Source organism: Felis catus, chromosome C2, assembly GCF_018350175.1.
Source record: "Felis catus isolate Fca126 chromosome C2, F.catus_Fca126_mat1.0, whole genome shotgun sequence".
Taxonomy (NCBI): Eukaryota; Metazoa; Chordata; class Mammalia; order Carnivora; family Felidae; genus Felis; species Felis catus.
The window spans coordinates 114,258,666-114,281,237 of NC_058376.1; the positions used below are offsets into that span (position 1 = coordinate 114,258,666).

The window sequence follows — 22,572 nt, forward strand, 5'->3', positions numbered from 1 at the left end:
CACCAACCAACTGAGCCACCCAGGTGCCCTAGGTACTCTTTATATATTAAGGAAATTAACCTTTATCTGTAATAGTTGCAAATATCTCCTCACTTTGTCCTTGGCTTTATATCAAGTGGGTTTTTCCATGCAGATTTTTTAAACCATAGTTGAATTTATCAGTGTTTTCTTTAATGGATTCAGTATTTTTTGTCATAGAAAGATCTTATCACTGAAGGTGATTTTTAAAACTTCTTATAGGGGCGCCTGGGTAGCTCAGCTGGTTGAGCATCCGACTTCGGCTCAGGTCATGATCTAGCGGTTCATGAGTTTGAGCCCCTTGTTGGGCTCTGTGCTGACAGCCTGGAGCCTGCTTAGGATTCTGTCTCCCTCTCTCTGTGCCCCTCCCTGCTCATAATCTGTCTCTCTCTCAAAATAATAATAATAATGATAATAATAAAAAATATAATTCTTATAAACATATAAGACTAATGTTTTCATAGTTCTATTTTTACATTTAAATTTTTGATTAATTTTTAATTTCTCATGATGCAAGGTAAAAAGTATAGTTCCTTTTTTTTCAGGTTAATCGAATACTATCTTATTTCCCCACACCATCCCCACTGGCGCAAGATGCCACTTTAATCATATACTAAACTCTTATGAGTCAACTTTTATGCTTTCCATTTTTCCACCGATTTTACTGACTGTTCATGTGCCAGTGCTACACTGTTTTAATTATTATACCTTGTAATATGTTTTAAATCTGGTAGGTGAGTGTCTTTCATTACTCTTCCTTTCCAGAGTTCTTCTAGCTATACTGACAGCTTATTTTTCTATATTAATTTTAAAACCATCTTGCACAGTTCAGAAAAAATCCTGTTCATTCACAATACTGTATTGTATACTTGAAAATTGCTAAAAGTAGATATTAAATGTTCTCACCACTCACACACACACAAAATGGTAATTGTGTGAGATGACAGATGTATTAATTAACACTGCTATGGTATCCACTTTACAATATATACATATATCAAATCATCACATTGTAGATCTTAAACTTACACAATCTTATATCTCAATTATAGATCAATAAAGCTGGAAAAATCCTGTTGGTATTTTTATTGGGATAAATTGGTTTATAAATTAATTTAGTAAGCATTGATGACTTTAATGGTTTTGAACCTTCCTTCCAACGTAATGGTATGTTGGTTTACTTGTTCAAGTCTTTTATGTTTGTTGATTATGTTTTTACATTTATGTTATATATCTCTTATGTGTTTCTTGCTCAGTTTACTCCTAAGATATTTTTTCTTTTATAAATGGAGTATTTTCTTCCATTATGTCTTTTATATCTGTCATTTGTTTCTTGAGAGCTACTAATTTTTACATATTAATTTCAAACACAGCCACCTAGCTGAATTATCTCATTATTTGTCATAGTGTCAAAAAATGATTGTCATGATTTTTTTCGTTTACAAAAAAAGTGTCTTAGAAATGCCTTCTATGATAGGGATAATTTTACTTTTTTCCAATTATTATTTCTCTTACTGAAACATTTTGGCTAATGTTTTGGCAATAACACTAAGCAACAATTGTGGTGATCGTGAATATTCTTACCTTGTTCCAAATGAAACTGAATCTTAAAGGATGACTATAAATTCGAACTCTTTTAATTTGGGGGCACCTGGGTGGCTCAGTTGGTTGAGTATCTGACTTCAGCTCAGGTCATGATCTCATGGTCCATGAGTTCGAGCCCCACATCAGACTCTGTGCTGACAACTCAGAGTCTGGAGCCTGCTTTGGATTCTGTGTGTGTGTGTGTGTGTGTGTGTGTGTGTGTGTGTGCCCCTCCCCTACTCATGCTCTGTCTCTCTCTCAAAAATAAATAAACAGTAAGAAAAAGAAGAAGAAGAAGAACTCACATAATTTTAAGTGACAGAAACCAATTAGAGCATGCTTAAGCAAAATAGGCGGAATGCATTATATAAATACAGAGTGTCTCACAATTCAAGGGCAGCAGAAACCATGGGAGTGCTCTCTATGTCCTGTGTTCGTCTTCATATGTCTGTTTCATTCTTTCTTCTTAGATTTCTCTGCCACTCAGTCACATTAGAGGAAGAAGATGATTTACCCACAGTGACTAAGTTGCATGTTACAGATCAAACCACAAGTTCTTATTTTCCTTCAGCCAAAAAGAAAGGATTCTGACAGTTCCATTCTGGTCCAAATAACTGATGATGAGAAAAGGGTCACATTACAAACATCACTGCTGGTGACAGAGGTAAGGAGTAAGTACTTAATGACGTAATTTTGAGCGGGGCATTTACTCCAAAGGCAAGACTACTATAACATACAAAAATACACATGTATTTCAGGAAGCTACAAAGCACTTGGTTGTGATTTCTTAAAGTACATATGCTTCTTTAAGATCCTATGTCTTAGGTTGGTTTCTCTGGAAGCAGAGCCTGAGACAGGGATTGGGATGCATATCAATTACTGAGGGAGTGCACAACAAAAACTAGCAAGGGAGAGAATTCAGCAGAGTTGGGAAGAAGAAAAAGTGAGAAAGAATGTAGTGTCAGGTAAAGTCCAGCCATAGTCTGATCTACAAGAATCTTTTGCAGAGTTTTCACTCCCTAAGATGAGAAGGCAGGCCTTTTGTAGTCCCTTAGCCATCTGTTATTAAGGCGGGGTGCCTAGTTGTTTGGCAAGGCAGCTCCCATCAACTTAGGGCAATTCTTTAGAGAGGGGGGTGTAGCTATGAGCCTTCGCCAGTCAACAGACACAGCAGCTTGGGGGGAGACACTGAAACAGCATGAACTACAGCCTATGTTAATAAACTTCTTATCAGAATGTTGACAACATAAGAAAATATCATGATGTTGCAACACTTGAAAAATATGAGGCAAAAAGAGTTAGTTTTGCAATTAAATCCTTTGCCCTTTTTATGTTTTCCATTTTCTCAAATTTCTTATGGTTGGAATTCAGGTTGGAAATCACAATGGAATCAACTAACAGGTTAATATTTATGGAGCATCTATCATGTGACTCACATTGTGCTAAATGCTGTTAAGAATACAAAGCAATGCAAGATGAGGATTCTGCTGTGGATGAGGAGGAAATGGAGGAAGAAGACAAGATTTATATACACAAATAATCAGACATAACAGTAGTAAACCAAGTTTATCATACTGGGAGAGCCTTAGAATTAAGTTCCAGTACAAGGCTTACCCTATAAACTTGAGAAATGGTGCTTAATATCTTTTCTCATTTATTGAATAGAGTTTGAAATATTTTCCACCAATGCTAAGGGAAGTTGAAGAAAATAACAACGGTAAATTGTTCTAAATAACATGAAGGCAAGGACTAAAAGACATACAACTATATCGTGTTGCTATTGGAAAGATTCCATTACACAGAGATGCAAAGGGAAAACCACAGTCATTTGCCTCTGCATTCATCTCCCTGGTGCAAGTGGGCATTGTTCTGTACCCCATGGCGGGATTAGAAATACTGCCAGGGAACAAGTACACAAAGTTGTTAAGGAAACCAGAATGCATCAGCTCAGAGTTATTTACAGAGAACTTTCAGGATTATCACATTCAATAAAATCAACTCTGTTTAAACATGCTTCACTGCTTGCCAGTACATCCCAATCACGTATCTATTTTGAAGGGTCTTTCAATCAGCTGCACTTGAGTAAAAATTCAAGAGTCAGTGAATGATGGTCACATCACAAAAGTGTAATTTATGTGTGGCATTTCTATATTACATGTTTGATCTTGTTCACACTTGCCCCAACCATTGTCAAGTTCGTTGGCTTCTGTAATATCGGAACAAGGTGGCTGTTGACTGCCATTGATAGAGAGACATTTCCTCCAATGCAGCTGTTGTCTGTGTTACCCAATACTGATACAGCAGGACTTGTCTCTTCACATTCTCTCCACTCAGCTTTCAAGCTAGATAGTAACACTGCCTCTGGCCATCGTTTTCATCCTTAATTGTGAATTGGAATTTTTCCAGCTACCCAATTCTTTGAAAAAAGTTGCAGGGTTGTTTGTTTGTTGAGAGAATGAGGATTTTCATAGCCTTTGAGGGATCTTTTGAACCATTTGATGTTTCAGCAGATGAAACTGTGGAGGCTGTCAAGCTGATGATAAAGGTATGTGCTTTGTCCCTAAGCCACTAAGATGTATACTAATTTTAACTATGCAATAAATTTAAACTGTACATGGGACAGAGATACTATTAGGTATGTTTCCAGCAAACAGGGAACTAAAACTATTTGAAAATATCATTATTTGCTTACATAACAGTTTGATAAGGATATAGTAACCATGGAGTTGTTAGACAGGAAGCAAACTGAGTCAGTAAATTCTCAGGAAAAAAAAAAAAAGTTTGACTTCTCTTTATGAAATGTGTGGGTTGTGCACTGGCCAGGTAGTATTATTGCAATTCTTCATAAAAGGACAAAAACAGGGCATTAACTCTAAACTATATAAGTAGAGCATGCCAATTGTCAGATAGATGGACCATTTGGTGAACAAGTAACTAGAAAGATCCAAAAGATTTTTGAGGTGGAGAGGACTATAGACAACTTCTGAGCTATAGCCTCATTTTGCAACCAGGGAAACTGAAGCTCAGAGAGGCTGACCATCTTACTTATGATTACAGAACCAGGATAAGAAATAATTTGGATTCAGTATCTCTTATAAATTTTCAGAAATATCCCCTCTAAAATGGGAACTTAAGGCAAATGTTTAGGTCCTGACCATCAGATAGTAGTTAACTTCGAGACGATCATTTCTATTTGCTGAGGAGCATTTATTGAATCGCAGTCACATGATATTTAATAGATTACTATGATTACTGAAATCTAGATCTTCTAACACAGAGGGTCTTAATCTTTCTATGTCATGAATCCTTTGGCAGTCTGATGAAGCCTATGGATTCCTCAGAATGTCTTTATTTTTTTTTTTTTAATTTTTTGATGTTTATTTTGGAGACAGAGAGAGGCAGAGCATGAATGGGGGAGGGGCAGAGAGAAAGGGAGACGTAGAATCCGAAGCAGGCTCCAGGCTCTGAGCTGTCAGCACAGAGCCCGATGCGGGGCTCGAACTCAGGGACCGTGAGATCATGACCTGAGCTGAAGTCGGACACTCAGCCGACTGAGCCACCCAGGCGCCCCCCTCAGAATGTCTTTAAATGCATACAATAAAATACATACAAAGAAAAGGAAACAAGCGATATTGAAATATGGTTTTCAAACATTACAAAACAAATTTGTGGGGTGCCTGGGTGGCTCAGTTGGTTCAGTGTCCAACTCTTGATTTCAGCTCAAGTCATGATCTCGGGGTTGTGGGATCGAGCCCTGTGTCGGGCTTCATGCTGAGCATGCAGTCTGCTTAAGATTCTCTCTCTCTCCCTCTGTCCCTTCCCTGTTCACATGCATGCACGCTCTCTCTAAATAAATAAATAAATAAATAAATAAATAAATAAATAAATATTTTTTTAAAGACCAAATTTGTGATATGGTGGACTTAACATATTGACAAATTTTAGCAATGCATCTAATAACTTGTAATTTCAAAGTAGTGATCAGTATAATATTTTGAGACTTCTGCAACAACTATAGCGTGATATGAAAATAGCTATGACTTCTACTGGAGACAAAGTCACAGATATAGCCAACCACTGTTTCTTTAGTTTGTTGCCTATATACACAGTAGTTTGTTGCCTATATATATAATCTCAGTTTAATTTAGAGTTAGTAAAAATAAAATATAGTTTTCCCAACTAAATTCTATCCGTAAACTTTTGTGGAGGTCTCTAGACTCCAAGTTAAGAGCTCCTGTCTAATACCTCTTCCTCTGTCCAAAATAATTTTATAATTCTCAGTGGGGGAAAAAAACGTAAAAGAAAAGAGATTATATTGCGGGTCTAGTAACGTGGAGATACACTGCTTTGATAATGTGCTATTGATTTTTAAGGATTATTTCCACATTCCTCTCTCTGAAGATGAACAAGGCAGGCGGTATCTGGAGCTGATGTATGCTGGAGCAGCCCTAAAGGACAGCTGGATTCTTGCGGATGTTGGAATATCTTTTTGTTCAACTCTCAAATGCTTTGTTAAGGTATGGTGATCAGACTAACATTTTTTTTTTAACGTTTACTTATTTTTGAGAGATAGAGAGAAACAGAGCATCAGTGGGGAAGGGGCAGAGAGAGAGGGAGACACAGAATCTGAAGCAGGCTCCAGGTTCTGAGCTGTTAGCACAGAGCCCGAGGCGGGACTCGAACTCACGGACCGCGAGATCATGACCTGAGCTACAGTCAGAAGCTTAACCGACTGAGCCACCCAGGTGCTCCCAGAATAGCATTTCTCCAAGATACCTACTTCATTTTGAGTAAAGTGTGGATAATTCAACAAAAGTAATTTCATAACTTAGGAAGAACTTTTCTTGCCTTCTCCTGTCTTTCATTTGTCTAACTGGTCTTATTTCTGCTGTAAGGGGAAATAAGGTGTGGAGTCTGGATAGAGTTCCCCTTGTTTACTCCTTTTCTCCCTTCCCTCCTCTATCCCCTTTGTTGCTGCTCCAAACAGTCATCCCAGAACAACCCACTTACAAATATCAGAATAAGGCCAAGGCGTAGATCTGGAATATTGATGTGGAAGGAAAATTCAATCACTTCCATGGGTCCACAATGGATTAGGGGCAGTGGAGTGAGGAAAGGAAGAAATCCTCAGTAATTGTAAGAATGGGGGGGGGGATGGGCACCTGGGTGGCTCAGTCAAGTGTCCAACTTCAGCTCAGTTCATGATCTCACAGTTCGTGGGTTCGAGCCCCACGTCAGGCTCTGTGCTGACAGCTCAGAGCCTGGCACCTGCTTCAGATTCTGTGTCTCCCTCTCTCTCTCTGCCTCTCCTCCACTTGCACTGTCTGTCTGTCTGTCTGTCTCTCTCTCTCTCTCAGAAATAAACATTAAAAATTAAAAAAAAAATTTTTTAAATGAAGGGGCAGTTTCTACATCCAAATCCAGCGAGAGTAGCCCTTCGTTAATTATGTGTACATACCCCAGAGACAGCCTTTTCCGTTTATAGTGCCCTTAATTAGTGGTGCTTAATTGGGGGTCCTTAAGCACTTTACAAAACCCTAAAATTGCAAAATAAGCAAAATTATGTGCCTGGAGATTTTCTGGGTGGAGGATCCTTAACTTCTGACAATTTCTTAGAGACAGGTGGCCTAAAGAGTTTAAGAGCTGATCTCTAGGGAAGAAATATGATTCAATAATAGTTCTTTACCCCAAATGAAAACATGATCCTCAAGAAACTAAGCAAATAAGTACACATTCTCTGCTAAATGGGGCACTAATTTTCTCAGATTTAGCACTTAAAAAATGTTTATGATAGCCAAAGCTAATTCTTTTTGTTTTTTAATATGTTTTATTGATTAAGTGGAGAGTCTATGTTTAAAAAAAATACTCTAGAATATTTACTACTGGGGCGCCTGGGTGGCTCAGTTGGTTAAGTGTCCAACTTCGGCTCAGGTCACGATCTCACTGTTCCACGTCGGGCTCTGTGCTGACAGCTCAAGGCCCGGAGCCTGCTTCAGATTCTGTGTCTCCTCTCTCTCTGCTCCTCCCCTGCTTGCACTCTGTCTCTCTCTCTTTCTCAAAAATAAACTAACATTAAAAACTTAAAAAAAAATAAAAATAAAAATAAAAAATAAAATATTTACTACTAAGTAGTAAAAACAGGTCACAGAAAAATAAGCATTGTATGATCACATTTATGTAAATAAAAATAATATATTTGTATATGTGTTTTTAATGTTTTATGAGCATTTATTCATGTGTTATTGTTATATTCTTGAAGACTGTTTAATTACCAAAAAGATAAATAAAAATAACTCTGACTTCTTTTCTCTCTCTGCACTAAAATAATTATAGTATAATACTCTTTTGGGTAGACTAAATTCCATCTCATTTCTTTTTTTTCCCCAATCTCATTTCTTAAATGTCTTTCCTCATGTCTTTAAATATACTCACATACTATGTTTTTGGTAATGTACAGGATAAACTCTTTAAAATGTCCTGGAATTTTCCAGTGCCAAGAATGATGTTTGAGATATGTTGTTTGTTTACCTGGAGATAGTGGTATAAGTTTATTACTAATATTTGAGCTGGCTGGAAGAGATGGATTGAGCCACAGCTGTTTAGGGACGTAGACAATGTGTGTTAAGAGTATGAATAAAATACTATTATTTAACTCGGCACTGGCTTTATTTTCCTTATTTAAAAAATTCTTCCTTTTATGTATTTTTGACCAGGTAGTACACTCACATAGATAAAAGATACAAAAAGTATATATACAGTAAAAAGTCTTCCTCCTACCTTTGGCCCCTCAGTTTCCCTCCCTCGATGCAATCCATTTCATAGTTTTACTTACAAAAAGATTTTATAAATTCTGGCAATAAAGCATCATCTATCACAGTGATGCAAGCTGTCTTCACACTGAACTCAAACCTTTCTCTGGAGTTTAAACTCCTAATGGAAAAAAAAAAAAAAAAAAAATAGAGAGGTAAAATGGGTTTACCCAAGAGAGGCAGAAGCTAATTATGCATCACAGGACTGGCCAGCACATAGGGTTTAATTAAAAACTCTCAAGTTCAATGGAAATCTTACTGATCTTAATCTTCACTTTCTCCAGTAGAATCACATTTAGAGAAGTTCGTATCACTGGTTTTAGGAAAAAAACAGTATCTTGAATCTGAAAGAAGAGATTTATCTGCAAAAGCCATAAATATTGGTTTTTATCCTGCCTTAGTTCCTGTTTAGATGATAAAACAGGCCTATTTCAAAAGTCCACACCATTTACTGTGTATGAATAATAACAGTCCAAATGGGTTTACAACAACAAAAATACATGATGAAAATATCCCATGCCTCAGAGAATGCAGTCAGACCAGTTCTGTGCTGTTTAATCTATCTTAAGTAACTAACACAAGGCTGCATTCTAAGTCATGTTGTTGCTTTATTGCATAGTTAGATGTATACAAATTTAAGTAGTACCTTTCCTATTTAACTATGGTACTTCACGCAGTTAGTTTTACCTTCTGAGAATCTCGAAAAGCTAGAGGCTCTTCATTTATTTTGGTACAACTTAGACATACCAAGATGAGAAACAAATGCTTTTGCAAAGTTTAAAAACTTGCCAAGTAAACAACTTTCTTTTTTAAAAAACTACAAGTAGATATTATGAAACAAATCCAAAATATTTGGTTTCTTTATCGTGCTTATATTTTTGTGTGAATTACAAGGCTTGCTTGTGTGAAAAGAGGAAAAGACTTCTGATAAATTAAGAGGTGATCTGCTCTTAAATACATTTTTTAAATAGTCAATATATTTCCCAGCTTCCTTGTGTATTACACCTTCTCCTTTAATGGTAATGTAGACCCATTTGGAAAAGTGAATGAGGAGGTGATATGAGAATAGTGGGGAAGGAACATTGTATTAGTTTTTTCTTCTTTGGGAAAAAACTACAGAAACCATAGATGTTACCTTCTATAGCACATATATCCAAGTTCTATTAACACAGGAGTCAGTCCTGCCCATTCATTGCTGCCCATTCATCCGGTAAACTGTGGCATGATGCAGTGGAAAGGCCTAGGTTGTCAGACATGCAGAAATGCTATCGCACTTGCCCCCTTCACTCCAACCAGTGTTATTGTGGAAACTATTCCTTGAGTTTTGTTGGCACCCACTGCCTGGAATAGCACCTGGCATATGAGGCTCTCTGTAAATAGGTGTTGAATAAATAAGTTGACAAAGGCCTTGAGAGGTAGAGTGTGAAAATTAACAAGAAGGTATATGATTGTTATCAGAAATGTTATAGCAAGGTATTGAGATGCATTTCAGGGTTTGGATTCCCTCCCTTACTGTGGCATCTCCCTCCCTCTCTACCCTCACGGCAAGGCGCTCCTGCATCCTTGCCCTATATTTTCTTATCTAGCATCAGGGTTCTTAGCTGCAAGCAGCAGAAACAAACCCTGGACAATTGAAGCAGAAAATAAACATATTGAAAGGCTACTGGGTAGTTCACAGTCTTGACAGGAAGACTGAAGAATCAGGCTCAGAGATTATGGAGCCAAAAACAATGTCTTAATCAGGCCCTAGGACTAGTCCAGGAAAGCTACCACTTCGGCTACCTCTAAGCCCTTGAAGCAGGTCCTGGAAACACCAGCAATGCCTCAGATCTGCCACTGTCACAGAGGATTCCCTGTATCTGTTCCTGCTCTGCCTTACTGGCCCCTAATTCAAAGTAGGGCTGGATGGGTAGGCCTGAGTAGGAGCATCCTGGTCACGTGTCCAGGACCTACTGCAAAGGGGGCTAACAAGCAAATCTTTGACAGGTCACACCTTCTACCATGTGAGGTGGGCTCAGCCTCCCTGACACTCCTTCTGGGTTCCCTGCCTCCTTCTCTCACCATATTTCTACTCACCAAGGGATGGCGTTAAAGCTTAGTTATTCCTTTCGGGCATCCTTGGAATGTTATTTTATGGTAAGAGATCAGATTAATTGTGGTAGTATTGAGTAAATGTCTATTAGACAAGTTGGAGAAGCTTAAAATATATTACAAGTCCTAAAATTGATTCAAGTTACTATACCTTTAGCTTTTGAAAGGCACTCAACATATAAACACCAAAATCCAGGAGACACATAATATGTGTCTTTAGATTTTAAATATACTTGACACACACAAAAAATGTATAAATATGCTTCTTAAAAATGTAGAATTTACAAATGAGAGGTGGCTGGCTGGCTCAGTTGGAGGAGCAAGTGACTCTTGATCTTGGGGTCATGAGTTCAAGCCCCATGTGGGGTGTAGAGATCACTTAAATTTAAAAAAATTTAACTTAAAAAAGTATAATTTACAAACAAAACATTGTTCTAAAAAATGTCTATTTTTTTAAAGATAAGCCATAAAGAATAGTATGTAAAGAATTTGGTGAAGAAACGTATTTGAATTCAGTGTCCTAGAATCCAAGTATAACGTCTTCAGGATGATTTTCGTACAAAAGAAGTTTATGAGGTTAAGATGTTTATGAAGACATCTCAACTTGAATTCATTCAGTTCAACAAAAGCAAACATTATTTTTTTTTTGTGGTTGGTTAGGAGGTTTTATTTTATTTATTTATTTTTTTCAATATATGAAGTTTATTGTCAAATTGGTTTCCATAAAACACCCAGTACTCATCCCAAAAGGTGCCCTCCTCAATACCCATCACCCACCCTCCCCTCCCTCCCACCCCCCATCAACCCTCAGTTTGTTCTCAGTTTTTAAGAGTCTCTTATGAAAAGCAAACATTATTTATTTCCTCTTTTCATCTACTCAGGAATCATTGGGGCAAGTTTCTGCTTTTTTAGTGCTGCAACTCCAGAAGAGCAAAATCTAAAAAAGCAGAACTTGTAGAAAATGTATAGCAGTGTTCAAAACTTGCATTAACTTTTGTTTTCTTTCCATCTGTTTCTCTTTAACTTTTCCTATTTTATTGTTAATGCACATGTTTTTACAGTGAGTTTGCACTTGGTTTCTTAAGACAAAAGTGGAATTATTACCATGAAGTAGATCTATGTATTTGTTTTTATTGAAAAATAAGACATTTTGTCTGTACCTCCTACCTACCATGGTGTCTTGGTTTATTTGTAAAGGGAAAAATCTAATTTTATGTATGTTCAACAATTATTTGCGGTAGTATTGTTTATGTAATAACATCTGACTTCCTTGAGTATAACTACCAGTGTTCCCTTTAGAAAATTTGAGGAGTGGCATCATAGAGCTAGAGAGATGGCTTTTCTTATGTAGATAGAATGAGTTGACAAGTTGCTATTAATCAGCACCTACCTGCTCCCCCTCCAAATAACCAACATGAAGAAGTGTCTCCAATATTGGTCTGCCTCATTAGAACTTAAAATGAGCTTTTTCACAAAAATAAGGTTTATAAAATGATAGATAAATAGAGTTAAAATATTACAAAGAGAACTATATTCCAAATACATTATGAATTAAATGGGCCTGGGAAGTTCCTGGGTGCTAAAAAAAAAAAAAAAAAGAAAAAAGAAAAAAAAAGAAAAAAAGAAAAGAAAAAAGAAAAAAAAGAAAAGAACAAACTCAAAATAAATAAATAAATAAATAAATAAATAAATAAATAAATAAATAAAATAACAAATTCTGTAGGTGTTAATTTTCTTTCAACTTAAGAACCTGGCTTCATTAATAATAATATTTTCTTATTTACACTTTTGATTTTCATCTAAACATTGCCGTATATTTTGCAATTCTAACTTATTACTTGTTTCAGAGCTTTATGTATACCTAGGTTATAGATGCTTGTGTTTATTCATATTATTAGAAGCTCCTTTTTAACTTAACTCTGTAACATTATGTAATTGCTAGTTAGCTATTAAGAGTGACTTGGGCCTTTGCTATTTTGTTTGCACATTACACATTTAATTTTAACTATAAATTAGTATCGGTACCAAGGGCTAACAAGAAATCAGAGTAATCATAAAAGAAATAAGGAACAGCTATTATCTAAAATATAATTTTTCTCCCCCCCCCACTCTTTTTATTCAGTTTTCATAGAATTTCTTCCTACCTATATATATCACATGGATTAGGTTGGTCTTTAATGCAGCCATAGGAAAACATAAAATGGCGAAAGGGAAAGGGTGAATCCTATGTCCTTTCAATTTTTACTGAGCAGATTTATGAGAAGCTATTGAGTAAAACTGTTCTAAGCACTTCAGACTCAGGAAACAGAGGGCCGGAACCTGTTTCTGGTGATTTGAGTCACTGAAATGGGCCCCAGATCAAAGCTTTGAAGCCTAAATGTTCATCAATAACATTCATTACTCCTTTAAAGCCTCTTTCAAAGAGATCTGCATGTTGATTATATCATGGCAATGTGTGACCTGGGAGGAGGGGAATGAATATAACGTATTACAAGCCTGAAACAGGGAGGGGCTCCTGGGGAATCCAAAAATAAATTTTGATAGGAGAAAGGGAGAGAAGAACAGAGGCTGAACAAGAGAGCAATGACTGGCTGGAGCCCCCTTCTCAGTTTTACTTCAGACCCCTCTCCAAGAGTCCCATGTTACAGTGGCAGCACTGTGCATTCAAATCTGCCAAGCCAACAAGAAGCCTTCGAGGAAAAAAATGATTGTCCTGAATCCGATAAAGAAGAAGTAAAGTCAATTTCACTTTTTTTGTTAGAAGAGTGAAAATGTTAATAGTCTTCTCTCCGCCCCCTTCACATTTCCCGTTTCCTGTGTTTTTAGTTTTAGTTTGCCTTGATTCACCTGTTGTTAACAGGAGGATGAACATTTTCCCCAAAGTTTCCATTTTAACTCTACTTCAGATCCATCAGTGCCACTTGCTTTCCTATTTGGATTGCAAAAGAAAAAGAAAAAAGGAAAATTTTCACTTATATTTAGAACTTCCCTTTTTAAAGAGTAAAAATAAATACACATTTTTTTAAGTCAAACCATACAGACAATGAAAAGCATAAAATGATAAGCCAACTATCCCCCCAATCTTGAACTTGGTTCCACTCCTTACAGACAACCTCTTAGAAAGGATTTTAAGGGGCGCCTGGGTGGCACAGTCGGTTAAGCGTCCGACTTCAGCCAGGTCACGATCTCGCGGTCCGTGAGTTCGAGCCCCGCGTCGGGCTCTGGGCTGATGGCTCAGAGCCTGGAGCCTGTTTCCGATTCTGTGTCTCCCTCTCTCTCTGCCCCTCCCCCGTTCATGCTCTGTCTCTCTCTGTCCCAAAAATAAATAAACGTTGAAAAAAAAAAAAAAAGAAAGGATTTTAAAAACTGACCAAAGGTTTAGAATCCATTGTATTTCTTTTTTTTAATGTTTATTTATTTTGAGAAAAAAAAAAGAGAGAGAGAGAAAGCATGAATGTGAGGGGCAGAGAGAGTGGGAGAGAGAGAATCTCAAGCAGGCTCCATGCTGTCAGTGCAGAGCCTGATGCAGGGCTTGATCCCACAACCGTGAGATCATGACCTGAACCAAAATCAAGCGTCAGACGCTTAACCAACTGGGCCATGCAAGTTCCCCGAAGAATCCACAGTATTTCCAAATCAATGCACAACATAACAGTGGAGTTGTTTCTCAACCAACACCTCCATAAGTGCAGCTTGGATATAAATTATCAACATGCCTCTTGTGTATCTGGGTTTGTTGACTAAAAAAAGGGGTCTCAAAGCCCTGCCAAGTCTTCTTTATGCTACTCAAAGCAGGAAGACTCCTTAATATCCTTGGGACAGAAGAACAAGAGTTAGACCAGAAGCCAGGGAACCTAACTGGCCTTTGCCCTCATCCTTAACACCCATGTCATGGAAGTTACAGGCACTTAGGGCCACCCTCCAAAACATTTTTCCCTTGCTCCAACCCCAAGACAGTGCTTATTCTTAAGTCCCCTCCTTCTCTTTCCCCTTAGGAAGAAGATAAGCCAACTCTCTATGTGTTCAATGCTGTGACCCAAGAGACAATGCCAATGATGGAGAACATCTCCCTTCTTAGTAAAAAAGTGTCTGATCTGAGAACACTGGTAGCTCTGAGATGTGGCTTTCCCGTGAGTGTCTTCTGTCTCCGGACCCCAAACGGAATGGAGATGTATGACTGCAACACCCTCAGGGACTACCAAACAGACATCGGTACTGCCCACTATATTTGATACTACCACTCAGCGCTAGGGTTCTTCGATACCAGGTTTGCAACAAATGGAGGAATTGTTTCCAAACTAAAACTTCTGTAACCTCAGTGGGGATGTAAATTATCCATACACCTCTCTGGTAGCTGGGTCTGTAGACTAAGAAATAAGAAAGGTCTCATAGCCCTGCCAAGTCTTATTCTCTTTTCTCAAAGTAGGATAACTTGTTAATATCCTCGGGATAGAAGAGCAAAACTCAGACCAATTTATATGTTTCTCTTTCAAAATATATTTCAAGAATACATAGAAGGAAGTTCAAATACACATTCTTTTTCTCCTTTTTAACACGAATGGTAGCATGTGAGACTTGCAATCTTATTTTAAGATATTATCAGTTACGTTAATCTTTTAAACAGCATGAAGCAGATACTGTGCAGGCATTCATCCCTGATGTACAGATTAGTGAGCTGGCATTCATCCCTGATGGACACATTACAACCTTTATTTAAATATTGTACTTCCAGGTTGTGACTGCTGTAGCCATATACCATGAAGACAAAATCAAAGGACCATCAGATTGTTGTAACTCTATTGGAAAATGGTTCAAACCTTACAGAGATTCTTGCTTGAGGTGAATGAATCTTTGTGATAATTAGCAGAAGTTTAGGTAACGTTGTGTTGTCCCATTTGTTGCAATAGAATTGGACTTCTCCCAATTTATAGTAGGGCTTTGTAAACATCATTGAATTAGGCAGTTTTGCTTTTTATAACTGCTAAAGTTTCATTTATTGTTATTTCTCTTGACTCTTATATTTGCTAATTCTTTCATGGTACTTTAATTGAGGCTCTCAAAACTTTTGACATCATTTATCATCCTGTTTTTGACCAAAGGAAGTGATGTTCTGGGATTTGTCCTGAGAGCACCTCACAGTAAAGCACATGCCAGTCTGCATGCTTGCTAAGAGATCAGCCCTGCCCAGAAGACGGTGGAGGCTTATGTGAGTAAGGACACACAAGAGGCATTTGTCCCCAAGCAATTTATGATCTAGTTATTTAATGAAACATAAAAGGATACAATGAGAAAATTAGGGTGACTGCTCTTCAGGCCTATGGTACTCAGATTATGATACGACAGTTTACAGCTAGAAGAGAGTTTAGAAATGGCTTGGTCTAACCTCCAATTTTTATAGATTTAAAGAAAGCAAAAATATTCCAAATGGTTGAATGATTTGCTCAGGATGTGTCAAGGATAAACCAGGCCTCCAAAAATGACCCCCTAGGAATGATGGTTTTCAAATGTCAGGTTCTAGGGGCTCAAGTATGACCAGAGTAGGCTGCTTTGGCCACCATTAGAACACAGGCCATAGGAGGAGAGGCAAGGAAAGAAGAGCCTCAAAGAGACGGGAGGAAAAGTCTTTGGGCTGCTTCATATCTTTGTGCAAAGCATCCCTAGTGTTCCTCAATAGCTAGTCCACCTTTTTTAACTAGAGGGTAAAGGAGTTATGATCAGCCTGTCTTCCAGGTTCTCCCCTTCCCAGTCAATGAGTCATCCCTGATGCTATCAAGAGTTGAAAATTGACCCCTTTCTAAAGACAGTGGAAAATCAGAAGGCTTCTGAGAAACAGTCAAGCTCATGTTGAAAATCAAGGACTTCAGGGGTGCCTGGGTGGCTCAGCTGGTTAAGCATCCAACTCTTGATCTTGGGTCAGGTCATGATTTCGCCATTTGTGAGTTCAAGCCCTGCGTCGGGCTCTGTGCTGACAGCGCAAAGCCTGCTTGGAATTCTCTCTCCCTCTATATCTGTCCCTACCCCACTTGTGTTCTCTCTCTCTCTCTCTCAAAATAAAGAAATAAACTTAAAAAAAAAATCAAGGACTTCAGTAGCTCATTTAGTCTGGAAATACTTACTAGCTCATATAGAGAGATGCAAAACTGCTTCTGCACTCCAAGCATTTATAATAAAGTGGTAGAAAGAAGGCATGCACATATATTTAGTTATAATCCAGTAAGTCAGCTCAGTGTAGGCTGAAGGGCTCAAGGGAAGGCATTCTGGAGAATGCTGGGTGTGAGCACACAAAGATAATCATCTGAAATGAAGAAGGGAAGAAATTCCAGGCTTCTGAGCCAAAAGAAAAACACAAGCCACAGGTTCACAAACACGGGTTTAATCCAGGGAAGACAAATATCAGGAGACTGTTCCAAAGAGTGGAGGAGCCTCGCTGAGACCAATAGGAAACACAACTGGGGTCAGATTGAGACGGGTCTTAGGGGTGAGGCAACAGAATTTAATATGTAAGCTTAATATGCTTGCCACCAGAGCCATGTACATTCTGGAACAGAAATGTTTTAGCAGAAGTTTAATCTGGTAGCAAGCAGCATGAAATACAGATAGGAGTGAAGAGAGAAGCAAGGTGATATGCCAACAGGCTTTCTGAGAATCCCAGTATTAACCAATTCCACTAGCAACAGAAGAGATGAATCTGAGAAACCCAGGAAGTAGAGACAGGATGTCAGGCTGAATCATATTTAAGAAGAGGGAAGCACCAAGCCTCTGACACTAGGACGGTGGTGGTAAAATTTGGGAAAAGGAGCTTATGCTTTGGGTCCTGAACTTTAGATATAAAGAAACTCAGAGAGTATGGTTTATTTCCTAAAAGTTACTCTGCTAGTTGGTAGCAAAGTTGTAAGTACATGTGACATCGTCTAATTCTCCTCCATGACAAATATGGGGTGAGGGCTTAATGATGGGTTGGGTTAGCAGATACTGCTGTAGGCGTCCTGCCCATGGGTCAGGGGCCAAGCCCTAGGAGACGTGCTTTCCTGAGAGAGTAAGTACAGAAAGGAACATGACAAGGGCCAAAGGCCAGTGGTCAGGACATGCTGAAGTCAGGGCAAGTAGACAGAAGAGGAGTCAGAAAAGGAGACATGCAAAGTTGTCAGAAGTGGGAGGGAACTGGGACTTTGCATTGTCACAGATGACAAGGAAGAGACTGTTTTCAGGATGCTGGTAAAAGGCCAAAGACAATGTCTGAGAAAAACTTTTTGATTTGGCTTAAAGGTCACTGGTGAGCTCAGAGCAGTTTTAATAAAGAGGATGGAGACAGAAAGATTTCAGGGATTAAAAAAAAGATAAGTATTTAGAGGATAAAGGATGTTTTTGGTGATAGAATATTTAATGATGAACTTATCAAGAATTTGCCAAAGCTAAAAATTCTCTAATATTTGTGATTTTGTGACTTGAGGCTTATTGGTACATCATATAGGTACAACACACACCCACACCCCCACACCCACACCCACCTTTTCTTGTATCAATGTGTATGGGACATTTATATGTTCATTTTAGCCTCATTTCTAGTTTTTTTTTTTTAATTTTTAAATATTTATTTTTTATTGAGAGAGAGAGAGAGTGCAAGCAGGAGAGGGGCAGAGAGAGGGAGACATAGAATCTGAAGCAGGATCCAGGCTCTGAGCTGTCAGCACAGAGCCCAGTGCAGGGCTTGAACTCATGAACCGCAAGATCATGACCTGAGCTGAAGTCAGATGCTTAACTGACTAAGCCACCCAGGCACCACGAGCCTCATTTCTAGGTCTTAAATCTCTATCCTGGCTTTTGCTTTCCTCTTGCTTATCTATGTGCTTGTTTGCTAGTTACTCTGTCTATATTTTCTATATGCTTATAAACTGACATTAATCCTTTCTGGAACAACTGTGCCTTACAAATAAGTGAATGAAGGAATACCTTTCCTTTACAGAATGATGCCATTGGTATTTTTCACTATAAATGCCATGTGGCATGTATTCGTGGCCAGAATGAGCACATTGTATCTCAGAGACTATTCCAGGAGCAGGGTCCTATCAGACCCTAAAATCTCAGCTGGCTCAAAGGCCCTTCTACCAGCCCCTAGGCCCCTTGAAGACCTACACGTTACTTTAATTCATTTTATAAATGAGAAAAATGAGGCTCAAAGAAGTTAAGTGACCAGCTCAAGGTCATACTGCTAATAAATCACAATCACACACTCAGGATTGGGTTCTTTCCAACAATTTATATTGCCAACTTTTATTGGCACCTATTTTTATTCATGCTCTTTAATTTCTGATAAATGTGTTGTTTTGCTTCCCACTAGGGGAAACCCACACCAGAGAAGTGATTTCCATATTCAGGAAGAAAAATCTCAGATCAGATAGGCAGATATTGACCTCAAAGTATGGATGAGGAATCCGGAACCTTGGGATACAGGGACCACATAGGGAGAAGTTGAAGACAACTCCCTAGAACAGGCACTGTTGCTCATACCTGCTTTCCTGAATGGCTTGGCATGGTGATGGGTTTGCAAGTAGAGAGTGAGCAGATCCAGGTTTTATAAACATATACCTTTTTGGGGGTCTTTGAAAAAAATTCAAAATTAAGAAGAGAGGATTAGAAAACTCATATAGTGAGAGGTCCTGAAGCTTAAGTCTCATTAGTTTTACTTCCACTTACAACATAGCATATTTCAAGTAAATTTCTATTTTTCCAACAGAATTCTTAAACTTATGAAGAAATTTAATATGTGACAAAAGAAGCATTACAAACCAACTGGGATGGAAGGATTATCCAATAAATGGTTAACTTGCTTAGAAGTTCTCTGGATTTTCAAAAGTTGAGCATTAAGAGGAAAAGCATCCATTGTTACCTTTGTTCCTTCAGAAATGAGGACTGCTTCATTGCAAGGAACTAAAATTAATAGTTACAACACCTGTAACAATTGTTCCCAGACAGGGAGTTAAAGGAGAATAAAATACAGGGCTCGATGGAGGTGCCCTACTGCTGATGAGGATTTAAATCATATAGCCTTCTCTGCAGTTTTCAGAATCGGGGTTCATCGACACTGGACAGGATGATCGAGGAAGAGCTGAGATCCTAATGCTAGGCAACCACTTAGGAAAGGGCAGGTGGGCCAAGAAGAAGGAAGTTAGTCTCAAATAAGTCCTGCTGGTGGGATCCCTGGGATAGGTAGATAGATCAGTCTGCAACTACATTTAGGAAGGCAGAAGTTGACCTCAGGGTGACCCAGCAGGGGCCTGGTGGGCGAGCCATAGCATAGCATCAAGGTAGTGAGTGAATGAATAAATAAATAAATTACATAAGAGGTGACAAACCAGACAAGCTAGTTGTTGACATCAGAGGCTCTGACAACACGTAACAGAAATCTAACCCCAGAGATTGGGGTTCAGAGTAAGAACTTCAGCTCCAGGCTCAGAGAATGGATGAACCTCAGTTCTAAAACCCAAAAGGTAGAGTAGGATACTGACATTCTTGTTCTGGGGCACAAGGTGGGGCTTGGTCAGGAGGGATAAAAAGGCAACTTGCTAGAACTGAGACAATATCTGAGCCAGACGAGCAGAAATGCCAACTTCCCACCTGAGCTACTGGCTTAACATATTCCCTTTTACTAGAATTAAGGTTATTTCCTGGGCCTAGAGCTTGGCTGGCTCTTCAGATGGAAGCTGTGCGGCCTCAGCTGTAAAGGATCAAGGAGGCTGCGGTACAGTGTCAATCAGGCTTTTCAATGCTCATCTGTGGATAACAATTTTTTTTAAGAGAGAGGGATAGCAGGAGCTGGGGACAGGGGCAGAGAGGCAAAGGGAGAGAGAGAGAATCTCAAGCAGGCTCCAAACTCAGCACACAGTCTGATGCGGTTCTCGATCCCATGACCCTGGAATTGTGACCTGAGCCAAAATCAAGAGTTGGACACTCAACTGACTGAGGCACCCAGGGGCCCCTATGGGTAATTTTTATAGTAAACTACAAACACAGCAAATCACTTAAGTCAGGAGATGAAATAAATGTACTTGGAACAGTGTTTAAATCCCTTGTTTTCAGCACTACCGATAGGAGTCAAACCTTTAAATAAGAAAGTTTAAGTACAGCAAGAAGCTTCAGAGCAACTAAATCTATTGCATCAAGGATAATAAACACCTGCAAGTATTTATTATAAACTTACTATGTGTCTGGGCCTGAGGGTATGTATGGATAAGCCAAGTCACACATATTCCCAGTTCCTACTGCCAAGGCCATCATATTGATTCAAAGGCAGTCAGCCAATCTACAGATTGTCCAATGACATCAGCTCTCACAGCTGAGTCAATTAAATTCTTGTTTGGAGACAAAGATAACACAGAGGACAGGAATGTAGGCACAGAAGCCAGATTGCCTAGGTACAACTCCTGATTCCACTACTTACTGGGTATGTAAAACCTGGGCAGTTTACTGAATCTCATAGTTTCCTTAGATGTCAAATGGAGAGAATAATACAACCCATACTTAGGATTGTTGTAAATGTTACATTCTCTTATTCACGTAAAGTACTTAGAATAATGGAGAGCATATAATAAACATTCAATGAGTATTAGCTGTTCATATTCAATATATTATTATCATTAATTATTACTAGCCTTGTGAATTCCAATTGGGAAATATAGAGAGACAAAACTGGTTATCAGTGTGGGCAGAAAATTCACGGTGTCATGACGTAAGGTTGGGTCATGGCAAAGCAATGTTGCACGCATACCTCAGCTACGGCAGGACAAACTGTAAGAAGGCAGGGCAGCCTGTTAGCAGAGAAAGGGAGGAGACACAAAGAGCTAGAGGGCTTGAGAAAGAGAGAGAGAGATCCTGGAGCTCCTGGGAGTTGGGGAGTGGCCCATCTTGAGTACTTTTGTTCGCAATGTACAGCAGATCTGGCCCTTGACTCAGTACAATAAACCCCATTTTCCTGAGGGCCTCCTTGCAGCCCAAAAGTATAACTAGAACAGAACCCACAGACTGGATGAGACATAATGCTTGGGCTCAGAGAGTTCTCTGTCAGGGTTTATAAACTGGGAATTCCAAAGCAGAAATGTATTTTTAACAATAAAGACTTTCAACATACATCATGGTAACCAGTTGAACAGTCCTTTTATCTATTGAGAGCGGTGAGCTAATGACATAATTAAGAAGGGCTTCCCGGAGGAGGTGATTCCAGGGTTGCATCACAAACTATTGGCAGGAGGGCGTGGGTAAGAAGTCACAAGAATTCAGACAGCAAAAGGAGAGACCCCAAGACCAGAAACAGCCTATTGTGCACACTGAAGTGCAGGCCAGCCTCCTGGGCTACAAAGGGCTAGGAGGGCAGCAGGTGGCCAAAATGGATTTGGGAAATAGGGTAGAATTTCCTTCAACAAATATTTACTGATCATCCACCATGAGCCAGGCACCACCAAGGAAAGTGAACATAGAGCTGTGAGCAACAGTGGCAAGATTCCTAGCGTCTTGAAGCTTGCAGTTCAGTGGGAAAGGCAAGCAGCACTGAGTAAACAGAAAAAGAGCAAATTTTAAATAGAAACGAGAACTTCTTAGTAAAAGGAAAACAGGATATGGGAATAGGGAGTCATGTGGTAGCATGGGGGGGGGGGGGAGGCTATTAGATGGTTAGCTAGAAGAGGAGATGACAGTTGAGCAGAGACCTGAATAAAGGGATGAGGAGGCTGGTGGGAGCTTCCGGAGGTAGATTTAGGTGAAAGATCATCTAGGCCTGAAATAGGGTGGAGCCAGGGAGACGGAGGCAAGGAAATGGTTCTTAAACTTTTATGAGATAAACTTTTCAGGCCTTAGCTATTGTGCATGAGAAAAAGGGAAGGACAAAGAGTAACTCCTCAATGTCTAGCTGAGGGAGGTAACAAGGAAGACAGTGGTGCCACAAACTGAGACACAACACAGGAGGAAGAGTAGGTTGAGGAAAGATGAGTGGTCTTTCAGAACGATGGGTTTATAGTGCACTCTCTTAGATGCCTGTGTCCCCCCAGTAGGGGGACTCTGGAGCTGAAGCAGAGGCCTG

The 22,572-nt window shown here is 39.0% G+C and overlaps 2 protein-coding genes across 2 annotated transcripts in view; one reads left to right on the top strand and one right to left on the bottom strand.

The window, feature by feature from the left end:
• The window catches only part of RNF13 (ring finger protein 13), a 209,229-nt gene that overhangs the window by 169,365 nt on the left and 17,292 nt on the right, over positions 1-22,572 (bottom strand). The gene's annotated exons all lie outside the window — the stretch shown is intronic.
• The window catches only part of ANKUB1 (ankyrin repeat and ubiquitin domain containing 1), a 30,353-nt gene continuing 10,868 nt past the window's right edge, over positions 3,088-22,572 (top strand). The window contains exons 1-3 of the mRNA XM_045037452.1: positions 3,088-4,147; positions 5,976-6,119; positions 14,498-14,714. Of these exons, the coding sequence (XP_044893387.1) occupies positions 4,058-4,147; positions 5,976-6,119; positions 14,498-14,714 (451 nt within the window). The 5' untranslated portion in view covers positions 3,088-4,057. The remainder of the gene's footprint in view (positions 4,148-5,975; positions 6,120-14,497; positions 14,715-22,572) is intronic.